This window comes from Ostrinia nubilalis, chromosome 21, assembly GCF_963855985.1.
Source record: "Ostrinia nubilalis chromosome 21, ilOstNubi1.1, whole genome shotgun sequence".
NCBI classification, from domain to species: Eukaryota; Metazoa; Arthropoda; class Insecta; order Lepidoptera; family Crambidae; genus Ostrinia; species Ostrinia nubilalis.
In genome coordinates, this window is record NC_087108.1 from 9,062,172 (window position 1) to 9,086,416 (window position 24,245).

The 24,245-nt window shown below is 43.3% G+C and overlaps 2 protein-coding genes across 8 annotated transcripts in view; one reads left to right on the plus strand and one right to left on the minus strand.

Moving 5' to 3' along the window:
* Positions 1 to 2,096, plus strand: part of LOC135082302 (flotillin-2) — a 268,349-nt gene extending 266,253 nt beyond the window's left edge. For all 5 annotated transcript variants that reach the window (XM_063977088.1, XM_063977087.1, XM_063977089.1 and 2 more), the window contains one exon: positions 41 to 2,096. Coding sequence is in view for 4 of the 5 variants with exons in the window: in XM_063977087.1 (XP_063833157.1) it covers positions 41 to 96 (56 nt within the window). In the remaining variant the exon portion in view is untranslated. The remainder of the gene's footprint in view (positions 1 to 40) is intronic.
* Positions 2,081 to 23,955, minus strand: LOC135082305 (L-asparaginase-like). Of its 3 annotated transcripts, XM_063977095.1 has the most exons (10): positions 23,849 to 23,955; positions 21,730 to 21,848; positions 19,870 to 19,982; positions 19,415 to 19,540; positions 16,352 to 16,476; positions 15,598 to 15,799; positions 14,526 to 14,556; positions 13,829 to 13,989; positions 2,654 to 2,767; positions 2,081 to 2,410 (listed from the first exon to the last, which is right to left on the minus strand). In XM_063977095.1, the coding sequence occupies exons 3-10, from the start codon at positions 19,885 to 19,887 to the stop codon at positions 2,348 to 2,350; spliced, it is 840 nt and encodes a 279-aa protein (XP_063833165.1). In that variant the 5' UTR covers positions 19,888 to 19,982; positions 21,730 to 21,848; positions 23,849 to 23,955; the 3' UTR covers positions 2,081 to 2,347. The 3 variants fall into 3 exon arrangements, with proteins under 3 accessions (XP_063833165.1, XP_063833164.1, XP_063833166.1); XM_063977094.1 differs by lacking the exon at positions 14,526 to 14,556 and having other exon boundaries at positions 15,567 to 15,799; XM_063977096.1 differs by lacking the exon at positions 14,526 to 14,556 and having other exon boundaries at positions 15,567 to 15,799; positions 23,873 to 23,939.
* Between the last annotated feature and the right edge of the window lie 290 nt (positions 23,956 to 24,245).

Consider the following 24,245-nt stretch of genomic DNA (forward strand, 5'->3'; position numbering starts at 1 on the left):
AGTCCTTTTGAACTCCAACAAAAACTTCTTTTTTTTTCAGAAGAGTCTCCTCTGGCAGCAACCACGAGCAAGAAGAAGGAAGTTACAGCTTGCTAATCACCTGTCCCCCTCCCACGTAAGCGCTTTGTGCCATATACCTGTCTCGCTTCTCCAGAATATCCCAGAACGGTGTAGTTAATATGAACGATGTTTTTGTCGAGATCCAAATGGATGACTTTTTTATTTTGTGGCATCTCTGTTTTTATGAGTTTTTTATTTCTAATTTCGATACACTATGTTTTAGCGCCTATAAACTGATTATTATGAAGTGTACATCAAGTATGAAGTATCGAAGCACAACTAAAATGTCACATTTATTTTTGAGATTATGTGTCACGACTGAACACGATTGAAACAGCCAATTTATTCGAATTCGAATCGATATCGATTGTCACTTTATCTAGACTAATACAGCTAGATAAATCCAAAATTACTAATAGTGCTGCAGCTTAACACTTTATTAGCAGCTCATCTAACATTTTCTCTCAAGTCCCCCGTATTTAATGTAGTTTCCTTATTTCTTTTGCTTTTTTCTTTCCTTACTAAATGCACAGCAATATTCAGTTTTAGTATCGTTAAGAACAAAAGCGTCGACTCAAATTACTTTTACGTAAACTTAATTAAATACATAATATTATATTTCAGTACAAACTAGCTTTATAGTTTGCTGCATTTCATTGCATTGCTAGGATTCACTATTAATTTACAAAGTAATTAATATAAACGTGATAATAAATGTAATGTATTAATATAATACGTATTTTGAATTATTTATGACATGTGTATTTAGAGAAATAGTTTAATAGTTTTTGAAAGTTCAATAAATAGTAGATTACTTTTCATTCTTCGTTATATTAGTAACTTGGAAGTCTGTAATCAACTCAATATTCTTTAGTTAATATATAAATATACACCACTAAATTTTTATCACCGAAAAAATTTTTAACAGGTTATGTAGAAACGTGTGGAATATTGAAAGCAAAAGAAAAAGAAATGGTTTTCATGAAGTTAATTTTTTTATTAAATTTTCGTTAGTCCGTATTTTACGCGTCACAGCTGGGTCACTCCGCTGCTCGCTAGAGTAATCGTACGCGCTCGCACGTTGCATCGATCTGTCTGTCTCGCTCACGCCTCGACCACGCTTCCAGTGTTATTATTACATACTTAGCTAACTTAGACCATTTTTAATTTTAATAAGTGTTACATTATTGTACATAATTAGTGCTAGCGACGCGTGTGTCAATAAATTACTAATTTTAGGAGGATATTTTGAGTCACTTTATTTTACTCTTTTTTTTGCACAAATGGGATCAGTATCAATAACTCATTACCTAGAATTTTTTTTTTTCGGTGATTAAAATTTAGTGGTGTATACTTAAAAATCCTTTTTGTAATGAAAATGTAATTGACTATTTGAAGGTACTTTATCTATTCTCTATACAAGCGTAGGGTGTTGATATTTTTCAGTGGATATATTAAAGTACAACTGTGCTAGCGTAATTTAGATTTTGTACAACTGTTAGATCTATCCTAGACAAATTCGATGTGTTCTCTGTCAAGGCACTGCCTTTTTGATGTAGATTGTTTGTGGGTTAGTTTTTCGTGTGTCGTACAATCCAGTTGTGAAATATCGTAACCGTATATTTATTCAAACTACACAATTTTTTCATCTGTAAGTGATCTACTTGTACAGTCGCTAACACATTCAACTATCTCAAAAAGTAACCTCTACAAAAAAATTAAAATCCTTCTGCTGACGACAGTACATGATTTTTCTATCTACTGGTAACAAGTTAGATATTCTCACTGTGATTGTACTTGTGTGAATTAGAGTGCTCGTTGTATTTTTTTACCAAAAAATGTATTTCGGTAATAATATCGATTGAAAATTGTTTCTTTGTACTAAAATTGTTTCTTCCTTTTAAATTCTTTATTATTTGAATACCATTTGACATCTAATAATTGCATTATGTAATCCAATTCTTATGATTGTTTTGTAATCTTTTGTTATTTGATAAGTGTGCATAAATGAAAATAAATGTTTATTTTTGAAATAATCACGTCTTTAATTCCGTTAAATATCAGACTAAAACTACGAGTATTTATTACATACATAAAATATAGCTACAAATTATGTAAGTAATAGTCTTTATTGTGTATGAACAAAGGTTACAAGGGTTCTTATAAATAGGTTACAGGCATCTGTTAGTTCTACCTTTTCAGGCGTATACACTATACATTATAACATTACAATTTATTTTGCAAATATTCATGTAGGTACATTATGTAGGTAGGTACCTACATAAAGTTAAGAACCATTTTTTTGATGGTTGGGATTATAAAGTTCTCCTCGTATGTTAGTTTTCATCATCTGAAAAAGAACAAAAAATATATTACTTAGAAAACATAATTATAATTTTAATATTAATAACATAATTATTAAGCGAGTAAAAATTTTTAATTGTTTTAGGACCTTCAGACAAGGGGATAATGTTAAAAATTTGGTGGGAACTATATTCCCACTGCCTTATTAAGGGTTAACTTTCGTACTACGTTTTTACAAAGTACTTAAGAACGATATTAAAAAAAAGACCGTCATTAAAAAAAGTCTTACCTCGACTTTCTGTTCATAGCTGAGTTCAGTTTTGGAGAGCACATAGCAGAGCTTGGCCCACACAGCTTCAGAAGTCATGTCGAAAGCTGGGACCACGCCACATTCTATCAGCAGCTGCAAAGTTAAAAATACTTTGTCAAAGGTTCACTACATCATCTATGGGTTTGGCGATTAACGCAGTTAATGCCTAGGGTGTGGAGCGGCACGGGAGGGTGTTTTTGAGACGTCAAACTTCAGATTAGTGACTCAAAATCACCAAGGTTGCGAATTTCAAAATCGGTTTTATGACAAAAAAAATTGCAAGCTATAATGATGACTATTAGTTTATACTGTTGCTTAATTTGTATATTTTTAAACCTTGACAGGGCAGCGCACAGAATTCTTTATTTTTTTAGTAATATTGCTTAGTAGTAAATATCTTGCAGAAAACCATCAATTCGGGAACGTTTTCCTAAGTTTCATAAAACCCGAAAAAACCAAACAAAGCGCATAATTTGAGCTTTGTTTAAAACATGGGTATATTATGTATCTATTTTGAATAAGCAATAATGAAATCAATACATTCAAAATTTTCTACAAGCAAAATACGTCAAAAAAATAAAGAAGTTGCTATTATTCCGCATACAATTTGAGAAATTTCATAATATTTAAAACTCTTTTAATCGAATTAACGTAATATGTACAGAACAAAAGTTCTGTAATGTAATAAATATATACATAATATTGAAATACCTCCATTTATGCGTATTTTATTCAAATATTGTAATGTTCCCGAAAATGATCAACCGTTCCCGGAATGACAAAAATGTTCTGTATATTGATATAATTAGGTAGAAATAAAGAAATATTTAAATTATAAACAACGATTTAAATAGCTAAGTTATTTATTTATATTGCCATATTGTTCACAGTTAAGAAAAACTACTCTTACTGTGCACGACGGACGGCCTCCGAATCGTACCGTAAAATAGTTGTAAATAATTGTTTCGTTTTTGTTTCATAGTTATTTCGTTTTATAAAGTTTGTATAGTTTAAATTTCGATAATTTCGTGATACAGTCCACTTTCTCTTAGTTGGTTCTCAATTAGTAATGTGTCGAGTCCTTAATTACTGATTAATAGGCGTATGTGGGACGTTGGAGATGTATAAATCATAGTTTATTTTAGAAAAACATAGAAATGTATAATTTGATAGCCCTTTGTTTTATGTATATCGATTAAACCTGTAATTTCGTCTAGTTATGTATGTCGAGTCATATTTATAATATGTAAATTAGATAGATAATTATGTGTAGATCTTTATAGTTATTTACTTTTAATTGGTGATAATCTTAATTAGCCATAAAGGCAATTAATGTAAAATAGTGTGGCCAAATGAGCCCTAATTTTTGTACAAATGATTTATTTGTAATTAACCCTGTACCTGTGTACCTTTATTTACCTACCGAATAGTAAGAAGTAATTTGTCTGAAAATAAATAACATAGATTCCAAAGAATAGTGGAAGAGCTAATTAGAATCCGATAAGAATTAGGTCAAGGTCATAGTTAAAAAATAGGTCACCGAATAGATAAAAAACAGGCTCTCTATACGGTATTGCCGCCCAGGGGGGGTCTAAATTAGAGAGAGAGGGCAATAGATTTGCTGTTTCATTAGAGCGAGAGGCAGCTAGGTTTTCTCACTCTAATGAAAGTAAATAAATATCGGGGTGCCATCCGGACCCAGTCAGTTCCGCGTTTTCTCCTCAACAAGCTACAACACCAAGCTCTCGCCACTGCTCCGAGGAACCGGTCACAGTCTCAACCACAACCGAGTTATTATTTCTGCGCTCCCCGCCCCCTTCGTCTCGCTTTCCCGCTCGCGCTGCACCCCGCATCGCGCCGTGTCGGCGTACGGTATTCAGGGTCCGCACAGGGTTGCTACCCCATACCGTCCGGCACATTGGTCCATTCGGAGCCGGATTGGACACTTCGGCAGCAAAAGCGAGTGGGAAATTTCATCGGCTTCATAACCGGAAGCAAGGGGAGCGTAGCAAAATGCCGGTGACTCGGAGTAGAGGCAGACCCGCGGAGCCGATCGAGGCACAGGAGCGCCCTGAGGAGAGCGCTCCCGCGACCGCGTCACAGTCAGTGGCGGCCCCGAGGCCGTCAGCGCCGGAACCGGTGCGGCATATCGAGCCGCCCGGCTCCCCGTCGGAGGCGCCACCACCACCGCCAGCACCGTCGTCGCAACAGCAGCACGACGACGCAGCAAGAGCGTCGTCGACGAAATCAGACCGTGCGCGAAGGATCGCGCGCGCTAAACAGAAGATAGCCAGACTCAAGCTGGAGCTGGAAGAGGCCAGGCTTGCCGTCCTGGAGGAGGACAGCCAGGACGGCGAGTCGGTCGCATCGGGTGAATCGCTGGGCCAGGCGCGAGTGGCCGAGTGGCTGAATACAGTGCCGCCGCCACCGCCCGCCGCGCCGCTCAGTGCACCGCAACAGTCTACAGGCGTAGCACCGCCGCCCGGCGTGCCACATGCACCGCCGCCCGGCGTGTCACACGCACCACCGCCGCCACCCGGCGCGCCACACGCGCTGCCGACCGGCGTATCGATCGCACAGCAGCTCGCCGCGCCGCTATCGGGCGTGGCGCCGCCGCACAGCGTACAGTTGAAGCAATCGTCGTCATCGAAGCCGCCGCCAGCAGCAACGGGGTATCATCGGTCCGAGGGACAATTCGACCTTAACGAGCTGGCGGCCGCCATCGCGCAGGCCGCGCGCCCACATGGGGCCACGCCGCGATTCATCGGAGAACTGATGCCCTTCGGGGGCTCGCATCTCGACTGGCTCGCCTTCAGAGCGGGCTATCAAGAAACAGAGAGATACTTCACAGAAATCGAGAATACAGCCCGCCTGCGACGGGCTTTGAAAGGAAAAGCCAAGGAAGCGGTTAGCAGTTTACTCATAGTAAACACTAGCCCGGCGGAAATAATCGGCGAACTCGAGACAAGATTCGGCAGACCGGAGACGATTGCGCTCGCCGAGATCGAACGACTTCGCAACGTACAGAAGCCTACAGATGCGCCACGGGACATAATACAGTTCGCGAGTCGAATAAAAAACAGCGTCGCTACACTCCGCGCACTCCAGCAGCCGCAGTACATGTACAATCCGGAAGTGGTCAAGCAAGTGACAGAGAAGCTGACGCCGTCGCTGCGGTACCGGTGGTTCGACTTCAGCCGGGACCAGCCGCCAGAGGAGCCGGACCTCGTGCGCCTTCACCGCTTCGTGACCAGGGAGGCGGAGGCGTGCGGGAAGTACGCAGACCCCGAGCTCGTCGGCGGCGCCGAGGAGCAGCAGCAGCGCGCGGCGCCACGCAACCGGCCGCAGCGCGCCTACAACAGTCGGAGTGACAGCGAAAAGTGCGACAACAGAAGCGAAAAGTGTCCAGTGTGCAGTTTACCGAACCATAGCGCCGACAAGTGTAGAAAATTTGTGCGTGCGAACAACAGTGAACGATGGAGCATAGCGAAAGCGGATCGACTATGTTTCCGTTGCCTGAACCCCAGGAGAGGGGGGCATAAGTGTGAAGACCGTCAGTGTGGAGAGGACGGCTGTGAGAGGACCCACCACCCATTACTGCACTTCAAGAGACCCGAAGTGCCAGCCAACCGGAGTGAAACAGTGACAGCAGCAAACTCATCTGGAAAGTCAACCGTAAGTTTCCTCAAAATTCTACCAGTGACAGTGGTGGGCCCCAAGGCCAATATAGACACATTCGCACTATTAGACGACGGCTCGACAGTCACACTCATAGACGAAGACCTGGCTAAGCGCGCGGGCGCTACAGGACCCATAGACCCATTGAGCATAGAAGCTATAGCGGGGGCCCGAGTCACGCGTACCGACTCGCGACGAGTGAAACTTGTGCTACGAGGGCAAGATGAAGAGCACTCCCTGCGAGGCCGCACTATCAAGAACTTACGACTGGCGGCCCAGCACATTGACCGAGACTTGTCAAAATATCAACATCTTCAAGATATCGAAACGCGAGTGCGGTATGCGGAGGCGCGGCCCACTATCCTGATCGGGCAGGACAATTGGGAACTCCTACTGGCCAACGAGGTACGACGTGGCGCCGCAACAGAACCGGTGGCGTCCCGCACACCCCTGGGGTGGGTGCTCCACGGCTCAAGCAGCCGGAGCCTGGGGCACACAGTCCACCACGTATACAGGCTCAATGAAGAGAGCGACAATAGAATAGAAGAAATGATCAAGAAGCATTTCGCAATCGAATCGTTGGGCGTGACGCCCAAGAAAACGCGCGCCGACCCCGAAGAGCGGGCGCTTCGCATCCTGGAGAGTGAAACCATCAAGCTGCCGACAGCGGGCTACGAAACGGGCCTACTTTGGGCCACCGACCACCCCGAGCTGCCCAACAATTACGACCAAGCCTTGACGCGCCTACACAGCACAGAGCGCAAGCTGGACAAGCAGCCGGAGCTCGGGGCGGCGTACGAGCGGCAGATGACACAGCTGATAGAAAAAGGATACGCAGAGGAAGCCGCCACCGCACCATCGACCACCGGGCGCATCTGGTACCTGCCTCACTTCCCGGTGCTCCATCCAGCCAAGCCCGGGAAGGTGAGGCCAGTCTTCGACGCCGCCGCTCGCACGAAGGGTACGTGCCTGAACGACCACCTGCTGTCGGGTCCGGACCTCCTGCAGTCGCTGCCGGGGGTGCTGATGCGCTTTCGCCAGCACGCCGTCGCCGTCGCCGCGGACATACAAGAGATGTTCCTGCGAATACAAGTGCACGAGAAAGATAGAGATGCGCTGCGTTTCTTGTGGCGCTCACACCGGCGGGAGGGACCGCCCACAGAGTACCGGATGAAGTCGGTCATCTTCGGAGCAGCCTGCTCACCGTGCACGGCGTTGTTTGTCAAGAATCACAACGCCGAGCGTCATCGGGCCGACCATCCGGACGCAGCCGAAGCCATCGTGCGTCATCACTACATGGATGATTATCTCCAGAGTTTTGAAACAGTTGAAGAAGCAGTTAGAGTGAGCACCGACGTGCGCACAGTGCACGCGGATGCCAATTTTCATTTGGCCAAGTGGGCCTCGAATCGCTCCGAAGTACTAGAAGTCCATCGGGCGGAAGCTGCCGCCACCCGGGACGTCACACTTGAAGACATCGAAGAGAAGGTCCTGGGCCTCACCTGGAGGCCGACCTGCGACACCTTGGGATTTAATCTGAACTTCGCCCGGGTGCCTGACGTCGACAGCGGGCAAACTCCGACGAAGAGGGAGGCTCTGCGGACAGTGATGTCACTGTTCGACCCGCTGGGCCTCGCCTCCCCCATCACCATCGTAGCGAAACAGCTGCTACAAGAGGCGTGGCGCGTAGGCGTCGATTGGGACGTCCGCCTACCACCGCCGCTGTCGACGGGCTGGAGCGAGTGGGTGCGGCAGCTGGCCGCGCTCCGAGACGTCAACCTGCCAAGATGTCACCCTGGCTACAGCCGGGCGACCCGACGCGAGCTGCACACCTTCGTGGACGCCAGCGAGAAGGCCTACGCCGCTGCTGTCTACTGGCGCACCGAAGACGAAGACGGTAGAGTGCACGTGACGCTTGCCGCCGCCAGGGCGCGCGTGGCGCCCCTCAAGCTGACGTCCATCCCAAGGCTCGAGCTGCAGGCCGCCGTGCTGGGCTGCCGCCTGGCCCGCACCGCCGCCGACGAATACCAGCTGAAGGCAGACAGAAGAGTCTTTTGGAGCGACTCGAAAACCGTACTCGCGTGGCTGAGGGCGGGACCCCGCTCTTTCAAGCCTTTCGTCGCACACAGAGTGGCAGAAATAGAGGAAGACACACAGGCGAAGGAGTGGCGGTGGGTGCCGACCCAACAGAATGTGGCTGATGACGCCACCAGAGGAGCGCCGGTCAACTTTACGCAGCATCATCGGTGGTTCACGGGACCGAAGTTCCTGTATGAGCCTGCTGACAGCTGGCCGGCCGAGAAAATAGAACAGGCGGCCCCAACCGGAGAAGAGAGGACCCACTCCGTCGCATCAAGCATCGTCGAGCCCAGAGTCTCCGATGCATTACCGTCACCACACAGATTCTCGTCGTGGCTGCGCCTGATACGCGCCACGGCGAGAGTCCTCCAGGCGATACACCGCTTCCGTGCCCCGCTGCGCCGGGCGCGCCCGCAGAGCGCCAACGTCAACAGTTACAAGCGGACAACTCGAAACACCGAAGCCGACCCGACGTGGCGCCGTGTCGCCAAGCCGACCGCGCCGCCCACGCCGCGCCGAGCCGTCCTTACAGAAGACGTCATACCGCCGTTGGCCGCCGAGCACATCGTGTGGGCGGAGGAGCTGTGGGTGCGCGCCGTGCAGCAGGAAGCGTTCGGCGCCGAATTAGAAGCTTTAAAGAAGACAGAAGCAGTGTCCAATGACAGCCGGCTGCGCTCACTCGCGCTGGCCTTCGATCCGTGCGAGCCGGTGATTAAGCTGAAATCGAGAATCACGGCCGCAGAAAACATCACAGAAGAACAGAAGCATCCGATTGTGCTGGATGGAAACCACCAGTACACCAAACTCTACGTGGCATGGACGCACCAGAAATTACACCATGGCGGCGTGGAGACAGTCCTGAACGAAATCCGACAACGCTTCTGGGTGATCCGAGCTCGTCCCATCGTGCGCAGCGTGATCAAAAGTTGTCAGCAGTGCAGAATTCGGCGTGCGGTGGCCGCAGTACCACCGACAGGCGACCACCCGACGGGACGCCTCGCTCACCATCAGCGGCCCTTCACCTACACCGGCCTCGATTATTTCGGGCCGCTCTCAGTCACCGTGGGCCGACAACACCAGAAGCGGTATGTGGCGCTGTTCACATGCCTCACCACCCGGGCCGTGCACCTGGAGGTCGCGGCCTCACTCTCCACCGACTCCGCCGTCCTCGCGCTGCGCCGCATGATGGCGCGCCGAGGACAACCATCAGAGATCTGGTCGGACAACGGCACCAACCTGCGTGGCGCCGACGTCGAGCTCCAGCGGGCCGCCCTCCAGGCGAGCCGGCAGGAGGCCGCCAACCACCTCATCAGATGGCGCTACATACCGCCGAGCGCACCGTTCATGGGCGGGGCGTGGGAACGCCTCGTCCGGTCCGTCAAGGACGCCCTCAGTACCGTCCTGCGCGAGCGTCACCCCCACGAAGAGACGCTCGCCACTCTGCTTTGCGAGGCAGAATACACAGTCAACAGCAGACCACTGACCCACGTGTCAGTGGACCCCGACGACGCCGAAGCCTTGACCCCCAACCACTTCCTACTCGGGGGGTCGGGCCGCATCCAACAGCCGGGGACGTTCACCGAAGCAGACGTCGCCAGCCGCCACCACTGGAGGCGAGCTCAGCGGCTAGCCGACGAGTTCTGGGACCGCTGGGTCCGAGAGTACCTGCCGGAGCTCCAACACCGGCGGGAGCCGCACGGGAGCGGAGCACCGCTCAACATCGGCGACCTCGTGCTCATCGCCGACTCCAACCTGCCACGCAACGTGTGGCCCCGGGGGCGCGTCGTCCAAGTCTACCCTGGGCGCGATGGCATCGTGCGCGCCGCCGACGTCGCCACCCGCACCGGAGTCCTGCGCCGCCCCACCAAGAAGCTCGTCGTGCTGCCCACATCGACCGTCGTGACACCGAGTGAGGTGTAGCGCCGAGTCAACCAGCGCTACACGGCGGGAGAATGTGCACGACGGACGGCCTCCGAATCGTACCGTAAAATAGTTGTAAATAATTGTTTCGTTTTTGTTTCATAGTTATTTCGTTTTATAAAGTTTGTATAGTTTAAATTTCGATAATTTCGTGATACAGTCCACTTTCTCTTAGTTGGTTCTCAATTAGTAATGTGTCGAGTCCTTAATTACTGATTAATAGGCGTATGTGGGACGTTGGAGATGTATAAATCATAGTTTATTTTAGAAAAACATAGAAATGTATAATTTGATAGCCCTTTGTTTTATGTATATCGATTAAACCTGTAATTTCGTCTAGTTATGTATGTCGAGTCATATTTATAATATGTAAATTAGATAGATAATTATGTGTAGATCTTTATAGTTATTTACTTTTAATTGGTGATAATCTTAATTAGCCATAAAGGCAATTAATGTAAAATAGTGTGGCCAAATGAGCCCTAATTTTTGTACAAATGATTTATTTGTAATTAACCCTGTACCTGTGTACCTTTATTTACCTACCGAATAGTAAGAAGTAATTTGTCTGAAAATAAATAACATAGATTCCAAAGAATAGTGGAAGAGCTAATTAGAATCCGATAAGAATTAGGTCAAGGTCATAGTTAAAAAATAGGTCACCGAATAGATAAAAAACAGGCTCTCTATACGGTATTGCCGCCCAGGGGGGGTCTAAATTAGAGAGAGAGGGCAATAGATTTGCTGTTTCATTAGAGCGAGAGGCAGCTAGGTTTTCTCACTCTAATGAAAGTAAATAAATATCGGGGTGCCATCCGGACCCAGTCAGTTCCGCGTTTTCTCCTCAACAAGCTACAACACCAAGCTCTCGCCACTGCTCCGAGGAACCGGTCACAGTCTCAACCACAACCGAGTTATTATTTCTGCGCTCCCCGCCCCCTTCGTCTCGCTTTCCCGCTCGCGCTGCACCCCGCATCGCGCCGTGTCGGCGTACGGTATTCAGGGTCCGCACAGGGTTGCTACCCCATACCGTCCGGCACACTTACTATTAATAAATTATTATTATAATTCAGTGTTAACATTTTCATAACTCAGTCTAGTTAAACTTCTGTACTCATATTATATTTTTTATTAGTTTTAATCAGTTATTACAATTTCAGTCTTTTGACCTTAAATCACAGTCTACTTCACTAAACTTCTGTATATAATACAAAAAAAATATATAAGAAACGTAAGAAAATCAACAATATATTCTGTCACGAACAACAAGTTAACTAAAAAAATATTAAAATTACAAAACAAAACTTTTTATTTTTCGAATAATACTGATTGATTATTTGCTCAAAATCAATTTATCCTTAGGTTCCAGCTTAAAGTTTCTAATATTGTTACGCACAGATCTCAAAAAGGTTACTAAGATTTCTCCATCATCATCTTCGACACATGTCGATGATGATGATGATGGATGATGTCCTTCCTGCCCCAGCGGCCATCAGCTCTCCGAGCTATGTGCCCCGCCCACTGCCACTTGATTTGAGCGATTGTGCGGGCTATGTCAGTCACTCTGGTTCTCCTGCGGATCTCCTCATTTCTGATTCGATCACACAGGGAAACTCCGAGCATAGCACGCTCCATCGCTCTTTGGGTGACCTTGAGCCTTCTTATGAGGCCCATAGTAAGCGACCACGTCTCAGATCCGTATACCATCACTGGCAACACGCATTGGTCGAATACTTTTGACTTGAGGCACTGCGGTATTTCGGACGTGAGAATATCGCGACTCGCATTAATAAATTTGAATAACTTGGATTGACCAGTCCCCGAAAGCAGCGCCTGTTCACAGACATGACGAGTGAACCAGCCATCGCTTCACTGGACCATATTAGAGGGAATGTAACGACCCGCCTCACTACGCCACCACCCCAGAGACATTTTAGTGAGAATGACAATTCCAAGTTATCTCTTAAAAAAAGGACAAAAAGGTATCTTTTCAGTAGGAATTTTAACAAGCAAGAATGTTACAGGATATACGAGATTTGGATATTTTCTTTGCCATAAGACGTATTTGCTTCAACATCAATCTGTTTAACTTTTATCTGCTGAATTCGAGATATTGTCTCTAAATCTTCATTGTCCGAGGAAGATGAACAGTATACAGATTTATAAATAGCTCTATTTTTCTATAATATTCTCTGTCCTTAGCCCGTTTAATTTCTTACTGCTTTTCAGTCATTTTATCCAAAAACTTTATTTTTCTAGCAATCGCCTCTACCCTTTGGCGCAAATAAGCTGCAATATCCTTTTTAAGCTTTTTTTGAGATATTTTTTAATTTTTTTCTTTATCAGGAGTTTCCATTTTGCTGTAATTATAAAAACACAAAATTTTATAATAAATGTATTAAATATTGTAAATGATTCGCCCTTACAAATAATAATCATCATTCCGAGAACGCAACAGTCATTTCGGGAACGTGCCATCATGTCCGGGATCGTTTCCGAAATGACCGTTCACGAAATGACGATTTCAAATAAGCGCGCACTTTAATTAGACGGCAGCCATATTAAATGCGATCTGGGTTTGTCAATAGGAAAATATTTAAGATTACTTTGTTATTTCGTGTAATAAAAAAGAATTTCATCAATAATTAAATGTAATAATTACGTTCACGAAATGACGGATTATTGATGTACGCTTTACGAATAATGAATTGAAAGGTACTTACCATTTAGATTTATTTTATTTAACGATAAATACTCTGACAGCCCGTTTTGTTATTGTTTTTTTCCTCGACTAACGTTAGACACCGAATGGCTGCGTTAACTTAAAATATTTTTTGATCGATTATCGATACGTTCACTGAAATGACTTGTGCGGCATCGGACAAACTATATTGGACATTTTTATAGTTAAAAATAAATATTTTTTTAGTATCCTTTCTAAAACTAAATTTTGTATAAAAAATACGGTGTATTAAGTAATGACATGTGTAAATTACCTTAACTTTTTATGTAAAATTTTGGACTTGTTGCTGAAGATTGTACATTAGGACGCGTTCCCGAAATGATTATCCATGCATGTATATTGATTTTATTTAAAATTTGCTTTATTAATTAGTTATATTGTTTGATGTACACACAAAACAAGTTAGTTGAAGTAATTTATTATTATTATTTTCTCAAACAAGTCAAGATTTAAGACATTAAATTGCTAGCAAAGCCAATTCTGCACCTTGGTGATTTTGAGCCTAGTATGCTCTGTCACCTGCCCTGGAATAATCGCTTCTTACCGAGCCGGTCTCATAAAGCGGCTTCCATAGCACGGTCCCGGTGTTGCACTGCGTCACGTTCACCATCGAGACTTTGTTCTTCACCGCTCTCGCTATCTCCTGGTAGATCTCCTTTCGCTTGATGAGGATGATCATGATGATAATTAATGATGATGATGAATACTAAAGTCTCTACTATAATGGTTTTTACCAAGCCGGTCTCATAGAGCGGCTTCCCGAGCACGGTCCCGTTGATGCACTGGGTCACGTTCACCACCAAGACTTGGTTCTTCACCGCTCTCGCTATCTCCTGGTAGATCTCCTTTCGCTTGATGGGGATGTTGCCGTTGCCATATGTCTCAAGAACCAAACCTATAACAATAATATTGTCTTAAAACTTGTTTACGTGAAACTTTTTAGAATATTCTTGTATTTGTTAAAATATGAGTGTTAAAAATGTTATTGAAGTTGATGAAAACATAATCATAAAGTTAATATATGGGGTTATTAGCGTTTAATAAATTATGAATTTTTATTAAAAAAATGTGAATTCCTTTAACGTGCAAGTCCAAATATTTCATTGTTTTTGTACCTTAAGGCAAGGGAATAAAGTTCAAAATATGGTGGGAACTATACTCCCACTGCCGTATAAAGTATTAAATAGGTGGGAATTTATTCAAGACTGGGCTGACATTCCATCCCGTGTGCAGCAGCCCTGATGACCTCCGGAGTGATAGTAGGAGCCACTTTCAGCACATACACCTTCCTTGACAGACGGTCGTGTATCCGGCACTCGTCCGGCACCGAACCGGGCGCATGCAGCAGCATCAGAGGCCTACCTCTAACGTCGCCTTGCACCAAGATCCATGTGGCATCTATAATGGAAGTGTAAAAAATAGATGACTGACCTTCCATTCCGTCAGCAGCAGCCCTGATGACCTCCGGAGTGATAGTAGGAGCCACTTTCAGCACATACACCTTCCTTGACAACCCATCGTGTATCCGGCACTCGTCCGGCACCGAACCGGGCGCGTGTATCAACATCAGAGGGCCTACCTCTAGCGTCGCCTTGCACTCAAGATCCATGTGGCATCTATAATAGAAGTATATTAAATAGGTGACTGAGACTGACCTTCCATTCCGTCAGCAACAGCCCTGATGACCTCCGGCGTAATAGTGGGGGCTACTTTCAGAACATACACCTTCCTCGACAGCCGGTCGTGTATACGGCACTCGTCCGGCACCGAACCGGGCGCGTGTATCAACATCTTAGGGTCCACCTCAAGGGTCGTCTTGCACTCAGATCCGTGTGTCATCTATAAATGGAAGTATAAAAAATAGGTGACTGACCTTCCATCCCGTTTGCAGCAGCTCTGATGACCTCCGGAGTGATAGTAGGAGCCACTTTCAGCACGTACACCTTCCTCGAGAGCCGATCGTGTATCCGGCACTCGTCCGGCACCGAACCACCTGCATGCAGCAACATCAGAGGGTCCTCGAGGGCAGTGACCATAGTAAGAGTATATTAGATAGATGACTGACCTTCCATCCCATGTGCAGCAGCCCTGATGACCTCCGGCGTGATAGTGGGGGCCACTTTCAGCACGTACACCTTCCTCGACAGCCGATCGTGTATCCGGCACTCATCCGGCACCGAAGCCGGGCGCGTGTATTAACATCAGAGCGGCTACCTCTAGCGTCGCCTTGCACCAAGATCCGTGTGGCATCTATAATGGAAGTGTAAAAAATAGGTGACTGACCTTCCATTCCATCAGCAGCAGCCCTAATGACCTCCGGCGTGATAGTTGGAGCCACTTTTAGCACATAACCTTTCTCGACAGTACAGAACCTGGCACGTGTAGCAGCATCAGAGGGCCCACCTCTAGGATCGTCTTGCATTTATTATGACCCGATCCTCCCATAGTTTGTATATTTAATAGGTGACTGACCTTCCATTCCGTCAGCAGCAGCCCTAATGACCTCCGGCGTGATAGTGGGGGCCACTTTCAGCACGTACACCTTCCTTGACAGCCGGTCGTGTATCCGGCACTCGTCCGGCACCGAACCGGGCGCGTGTATCAACATCTTAGGGTCCACCTCAAGGGTCGTCTTGGCTTCCAGCAACGGAGGGTAGTTGGGCGTGTCGAAAGCGTATATCTTTGTGTTGGACACTTTCTTTACTCTGTAACAACAAAGTTTAACCCTTATTTGGAAGCGAGGCCCGGTAGACAAGTGGCAAAAGTTGACAGTTGTAGTTGGCGTTTTTTGTAACTGTCACGTTTTGCCACTTGCCTATGGGGGCACATCGAGACATGTAAGTATCTACTTCGAACCTGTAATAAAACATTTGGATATTTACATTTTGCTTAGCTTTAAACTTTTCACAGTCACAAAGCAGCTAAGAACTAGTAAGGCCCGCCATACACGGACAGCTTGAACCAGCTAGTATCCGACAGCTTTAAGCTGCGACTGCACAGCAAACTACAGACACTACGTACACACATACACGGAACCGCTCGAGCAGTTACAACTGTTTCCGTAGTTTGCTATGCAGTCGCAGCTTGAAGCTGCCGACACTAACTGCTTCAAGCTGTCCGTGTATAGCAGGCCTAACAGATTTTTTAAATTACTACTATTATTACATAGAAATCCTTGGGGAAGGCCTTTGTCCAGCAGTGGACATCATTTGGCTAAAACGAAAGAACTTCTATTATTTTGTCTAGACTAGACTAACCGTGTCCCTCTGAACAGCTTGCAGCCGAAGAAGACGGTGACCTCCGGGATGTGCTGTATTGCTGCGATGAGAAGGGCACAGAGGAAATTGTTGTTCCCGTCGCTGCGAGGCTGGAAGATTGGCACCTGGGGGAAGCATATAAGTACATAGATCCCGGTAAGAAGTATAAAGTTGTTGATTTTATTTTATTTATTTATTATAGGTTATAGGTACAACCATCAAAACACACGCATACAAGAAAATGAATTTTCTTCAAATGGGCGTTTTTAAAGCGCTTTTACACCTTCAAATACACTCGCGAGCAAAAGTATGGAATCACTTACATGAAGTTGTTTCCACGCGATCTTGTGTACTAACGAATTTGTTAGTAACAAAAAAAGTAACACCATTTTAAAGATTAAACTTTTAACTTTAAATTGATACCAAATTCATTTAAATCACACCGGTATTTAAAAAGATATCCCGGCTGATGTGAAGAAGTAAGAAAAAAGACATGTACCAACTGTTTGATACGTCGCGAGTTGCGGCCTATTTACCCCCTATAAAAGCACGTGTTTTAGGATTTTTGCGTTCACACGTTGATCCATACACATCTAGGCTTCTTTTGACACTTTACCTGGGATTCTACACCTACAGATGCAGCACAAATCGTTGCACTGTTGCAAGAAGGGCTCAGCCAGCGGGCTGTCGCACGTCAGCTCCACATAAGCCAGTCCTGGGTTTCGAAAGTTTTAAGACGCTTTTTGGAGACTGGTGGCTTTATCCCGAGACCAAGTTCTCAACAGCACCGGTGCACATCGCAGAGGGATGACCGTTTTTTCATATCAACCTCTCTATGAAATCGTCATTTGACTGGTATCGACGTCCAGCAAGAGCTCAGAAATGTTCGTAGGATAGCTGTTAACGAGTGGACAGTTCGTCTAAGATATGAGCAATAAAATTTGACTCCAAATAGGCCTGCCACAGGCTGGAAACTGACGGCAGGTCACCGACAAGCACGCTTTCAATTAGCTCGCACTCGGAAGGCGAGTAATGGAGGCGAGTTTTGTTCTCCGATGAATGCAGACTGTTTTTGCAGTGCAGCAGTCGAAGAGGTCGGGTCTATAGACGGCCTGGGGAGCGATTTGTGCAGTGCTGGTTCGCTAAAACATTGGCTTATGGGGGTGGCTTGCTCGACTTCCCATCGAGATGTGTAGGAGCAAATTGAAAGCGTGCTTATCGGTGACCTGCCGTCAGTTTCAAGCCTGTGGCAGGCCTTTTTGGAGTCAAATTCTATTGTTTAGTTCTTAGACGAACTGTCCACTTGCTAACAGCTATCCTACGAACATTTCTGAGCTCTTGCTGGACGTTGATACCAGTCAAATGACGATTTCGTAGAAAAGTTGACATGAAAAAACGGTTTTCCCTCTGCGATGTGCACCGGCAATGTTCAGAACTTGGTCTCGGGATAAAGCCAGCGGTATCCCGAAAGCGTCTTAAAACTTTCGAAACCCAGGACTGGCTTATGTGGAGCTGACGTGCGACAGCCCGCTGGCTGAGCCCTTCTTGCAATAGTGCAACGATTTATGCTGCTTCTGAAGGTGTAGAATCTCAGATAAAGTGTCAAAAGAAGCGGAGATGTGTATGGATCAACGTGTGAAAGCAAAAATCCGAAAACACTTGCTTTTATGGGGGGTAAATAGGCCGCAACTCGCGACGTATCAAACAGTTGATACATGCCTTTTTCCTTACTTTTTCACATCAGCCGGGATATCTTTTTAAATACTGGTGTGATTTAAATGAATTTGGTATCAATTTAAAGTTAAAAGTTTAATCTTTAAAATGGTGCTACTTTTTTTGTTACTAACAAATTGGTTAGTACACAAGATCGCGTGGAAACAACTTCATGTAAGTGATTCCATACTTTTGCTCGCAAGTGTATAACTTAAACCCTAACCCTTCGGGATAAAGAAGTGGGCCAATGCTGGGAAGAAGCAATCTCAGTCAGCTTCAGTGGTTTACAATTGGTTTACATTATTATTTTGATATATTAATGCGACCTTTTATTGAGAGTTTCGTTTCCACAGCACACACCAAAGAGACTGTTAAGCATACGCTATCGCTTAAATATTTTTGAAATACGTGACGCATAAAAGTATACTACCGATTTTTAATAAGCTTGAATTGTTGCAGCTTACTCGTATAAGCTAAAACCATATGGTATGTTAATTTCAAAAACTTAATTACTTTAAAATAAACCATCTTATTGTACCTAAATATACATAAGTACATGAGGCTGGGTGTATATAATATGTGTAGGTTTATTTGTGCAATCTAGACTGAGGTCTAGACCCTGTTGTTGGGTTTTCCAGAGCTGGTAATGTTATCATTGGGTTTTGCCGCCATCTATTTACTGCTGCTCTTAACGCGCAATGATGTTACATTGACCCGATAGTTCTGTCTCTCAGATTAGACCTATAGGTATCTTTAAAATGGAATTGATTTTATGCATACGGTAACTTTACCAACAAACGCTGATATTAGGTAGATTGATAGAACACACTTTATTGTGCACCGCGCAAGACAATAAAAAAAAAATAGATCTACAAAATTACAGCTCTCTAGTGAAAATAGTTTCCAAGCAAAACCTCGGACAGACAGACATATCGAAACTATAAGGGTTCCTTTTGTCAGGACGAGGGAACCCTAAAAATGAAAAAAATGTACAAAAGATACGACACAAATATATTTTGTGAGAATCCGTAGTGGCAATAGTGGCGTAATAGAAGCAGGTTTCTAGTAAGTACAGGATAACAGGAGTCTCTACCAATCAATGTATGGTAAAAATAGTCCTATGCTCTCCTTACGTGTTTAGATGTAACAGGTGTAAAATGCCAACTAACTTTCTTTGTGAGCGTTTTAGATAAGCGTATAACGTGTTATTTTACGTCTGTAAATTCCGCCCACCTAAAGTTACAAATGTAACAGTTGCTGAAATCGTGTACGTATCGATCTCAAAATCAAAACTTTGACGAATGCTACTTTGTCTAGGGATGTCACCCAACCTGAAAAGTGAGATCCTACCTGAGCACCAGTGAGCACCACAGTCTTGCCAACGGTCTCCATCATGAAGGACAGCAGCGAAGCGCCATAAGCCGTAGTATCGGTCCCATGAAGGACTACGAACCCGTCGTAGTCGTGGTAGTATTTCTGTAACATAACCATTTAATCAAAATACGTTTTTCCACAAAAGTACCTCTAAAAAGTTTTAAAAAATTACTTTTCCCCAATTTGTTTTCTAAGGGCAAATTTTTCAATTGTCTAATTTTGAAATCAAATCAAATTTCTTTATTTGCGTATTTCTTTATTTTAACTGAAGAATAAGTTTGGCACATTGACATTTCAGTATGGGAATTAAATTTAAATATGTGAAAATGATTCAGTTAAAAGTTATCCGACGATTGGAAAATCAGCCCTTGGTCTACTGTTAAAAATCAAAAAAATTGCTTAATAGCTAACTTTTTCTTTACACACTTTACCTTTATATCGCGCGCCATTTTTATCCAGTCGTCCAGAGTAAAATCGGATGAGTCCTTCAGTTCTTCATATTCGAGAATTTTGTACAACACCTTCAGATCTGTGTCCTTGCCATCTAAAAAGCCAAATATTTTTTAGAGTTCCTTACAAAATATGGTACATAACAAGGAAGTATGTTGGACTTGGAAAGTTGGAACTACGTCGCAGATTTGTAACCACATGTTCTGCCAATATCAAGTGCATTAGGAGATACCTATATTTTACTTTACACTTTGAAATTCTCTAAAATATTATTTCCTTTTACTTGGATTTACCTTTACCTAAGCCCTTATAGTCCAGTCAATAAAGCATTATAGATGGAAAACTGTAGAACACAATTTCTGACTTTAGGACTTTATTTAGACTAGTTAGGAGGTGAACATAGCAAAAGTCCCCGCCCTTAGCCCTTGAGCCGGCGGGGAGAGGGGGGTTTAAAGGTGCCACTTTTCGGTTTTTCGCTTAATCCTCGGAAACTATAGGTCCTAGTGACATGACTACTTTGAACCAAAAAAAGCATATTCAATTTGCTACAGGTGAGATAGACAAGTTTTTCTATAAATTGTATAGTTTTCGCGGCATCTGCTCTAGAAGGTCTGTAATATTGGAAATTTTATTTTTGTCTTACATGTTTCCATCAGGAGAAAATCGACTAAATCAACATTGAGCAATCATTCTAGACATGCGGGAGCGTGTTAAGCCTAGTTCCAGCGAGGGGACTACACCGTGCGTATATTTAGACGAATTACTTTGAGCCACTTTTGACTCCTCATCACTCAAAAACTACTGTGCATTAACACTTCAAATTTGGCTCATGTGTTGAGACTTGCAAGATATACATCAGTTTCAAATTTCATAAATATGCCTCAAACGGTTCTTTAGATATTGACGTCCAAAAATCTACATGTCTGACCTATAGACCAAATTCTAACCACTTCCAGATGACCTCGAAGGTTCAAATTTGGCATCCAGAAAGGTAGTTATGTAAATACAAAGGAACAAATAAAAAACCAGTAAATTTTAACATTTCACATGTGATAGATAGATTTTAGTGCTCTAAATATCGATTTTTGAACGTCAATACCTAAATAACCGTTTGAGGTATATTTATGAAATTTGAAGCTGATGTATATCTTGCAAGTCTCAATACATGAGCCAAATTTGAAGTGTTAATGCACAGTAGTTTTTGAATGATGAGGAGTCAAAAGTAGCTCTAATTGGTTCGTCTAAATATACGCACGGTGCAGTCCCCTCCATGGAACTAGGCTTAACATGCTCCCGCATGTCTATAGTGTTTGCTCAATGTTGATTTAGTCGATTTTCTCCTGAAAGGAACATGTAAGACAACAATAAAATTTCCAATTTTACAGACCTTCTAGAGCAGATGCCGCAAAAACTATACAAGATATAGAAAAATTTGACGGTCTCACCTGTAGCAAATTGAATAAGCTTTTTTTGGTTCATAGTAGTCATGTCACTAGGACGCATAGTTTCCGAGGATTAAGCGAAAAACCGAAAAGTGGTACCTTTAAACCCCCCTCTCCCCGCCGGCTCAAGGGCCAAGGGCGGGGACTTTTGCTATGTTCACCACCTAACTAGGCTAAATAAAGTCCCGAGGTCAGAAATTGTGTTCCACGGATTTCTCTCTACACCGTCGTTAAGGCATTCATTGACTGGACTATTAATAGATAGTTAAAAACTGTCATGATTTTACTTTGTGGCGGTCGCTACATACACTACAAGACATCTACCTACAATGTCTTGAACATATTTTTCAGTGACGCTCATAGAAATTGAAAATTTTCTATTAAATACAATTCACTAACCTGGCAAAACTAAATATTCTTTATGCTCAGTCCCTTTGAGCTTAGTGCCCCAATAGTCGTTGTCGTGGAGCTGAGGAAGTCGCCTGATCACCTGCTCGATGTTCTTTGAGGCACCAACACTGTTACAGAAATAAAAGTAAATTAAGGACGATACGTTTAGCACTTACCACCTTGCTTTTTACTTGACACTCAAACTTATACACCACCAGGGTCTTATGCGACCACCTAAGTAGTCAGAGTTGAAAGGGTTTTTTTTCTTAGTTTCAATTTAAATTTTATTTTATTTTATTAACCCTCAGGACTCTGTCCCATAAATGGTCTCCATAGTTGGATTATTAGGTCGAATTCGAAAAGCAATGACATTTTTTTAATGTATGCACTAGTTTTTTAACCCAGATACTCCTGAAACTTTTTATACTTGTCAATTTTTATAAATTTTTAGTATGTTTCTAAATAGAGGTCAAGTGTCCACAGAAAAATATTAGAAAAATTCTTGGTCAACTGGAAAAGCCGGAAAATGGGTGGTGTTTTAACACCTGGTCGGAGAATGGACTACTACTACGAGAAAAAAATATACTATGATTTTGTTAGGTTCAAGAGTTAAAAACGAGTTGTAAGTTATACTCATTTATTAAAAAAATACCAAAATCTTATTCAGAGGAGGTAGGAGGATGGTAGAGACATAAATCATAGCCTAGGATGCTTTAGTACGTGGCGCATATTTTACACCAAATTGATTTATTCTTGCGAATTTTACATGTCAGTTGCGTGTAGTACTCGTAAGTAAAGTAGTACATAGGGATGTAAGCTCCGTGGACCCTGGTTGTGGCGCCATTCTTCATAAATATTGTTTCGGAGTATGACTTTGGCACGGAACTTTCACAGAAGGTACTTGCACTATATTGCATTGTTGTAATTGTGATTGCGGTAGGTACTTTCATGGCAGAAGAACTAACTGCATTGGTGACATCATTAGATTCATTTCGTCTTACTTTAAAAAAATCAGAGATCGGACTGTTATCATCTTTATCCGAAGAAGACTTGTCGTACTGTACTTCTGCCTCGGCTCTAAGTTGATAACCTGGAGTTCAGGAAAAATAGCAATAGAAAACTTACAAGCTATAAGTAGTAATGCAGAAGCAACGGATGAATATTCTGGTGAAGAAGACCAAGTTACCTTACAAAATCTTCCAGGTTATAGTTAGATAAACGGAGCCAGGCTTACCTGGAAGATTTTGTAAGGTAACGTGGTCTTCTTCACCAGAACATTCATCCGTTGGTTCTGTATTAGCATTTTCTGGTGATAAAATTGATATGTAATTCGGTATCTGAGCATCGTCGTCAATGTTTTCTAATACGTCTACAATTCGTGAAGTCTCAGCGGTCTTTTATATCGTGGCCTAAACTTTTAATAAATATACAGGTTAGACGTCGATTATGCGACCAGGTGTTAAAACACCGATTGTAATTGTGTCATAAAAAGTCTCAAAAATGTAAAGCTTTTCAAAAACATATGTTTATAGTTTTATAGCTAACAGTAGTACATAAAATAATAACTAGTACAATCTGAGGTATTACTAGCAAGTTTATGAAATATCTTACCTTTTATTAGACGTTTTTGCACAAAACTAAACAACAGAATTCAAAATATTAAAAAACTAACAAAATAAAGCAAATATGCGATATTGAACATACTCAATTACGGCTTGATTCGTAATGAAGAGAAAATACAAGGAACAGTAAACAAATTCTCGATATTTTTGTAATTTATCTGAGGATATTCCGAACTACTTTTTAGCGGTGTTATAACGCCTGGTAGGAGTAAGTGGGTTAAAGCTCGGTTTTTCTAAATCTCTGAGTTACTTTCTAAGGATAAATAAATTTATCAAAAATCAAATCATACGGTTTTAATTTTTACCTTTTTTTTTACAATTTCCATATTTCTATTATGAAGGCACTAAAATCATGCGTTTTTAACAGTTTTCTGTTTTCTTTCCGTAGCGTTAGACACACGTTACTTATTAGATACTCGATGCCAAATAATATTCCTATCACTTAAGTCAACTTTTAAAAATACGTTTACGAAATATAAGCAATTTTAAGTAAAAGAATCACTGACCTCCTTTTTCATTTTTCAGCATACCAAAAGTTCCTCCGGTGTAAATTGCGAGCACTTTTTTAGTTACAACCATATTGTTAATTTATTAATAATTAATATAAATCTCAAAACACTTGATGCTGCGAAGATCTGTTCCACTCTAACGACAAATGAGATTGCATCACTTGTTTATAAACGTTTAAATTTGATATCGCAATTACGTTATCAGTTCTTGTGTTTCTATAAGATCTAAAATGTTTGTTCGTTTGTAGAAAATAAATAAAATTTTTCTATCTTTCGGGATAATTTATCGAGTTAAATTCAATCTGGGATTTTGCTAATTGTTAATGAAAATTATACTGTTCTTTACACCCTAAGGGGGATTATTGCAAAAAGTTAACCCGGTATGAACATTGGT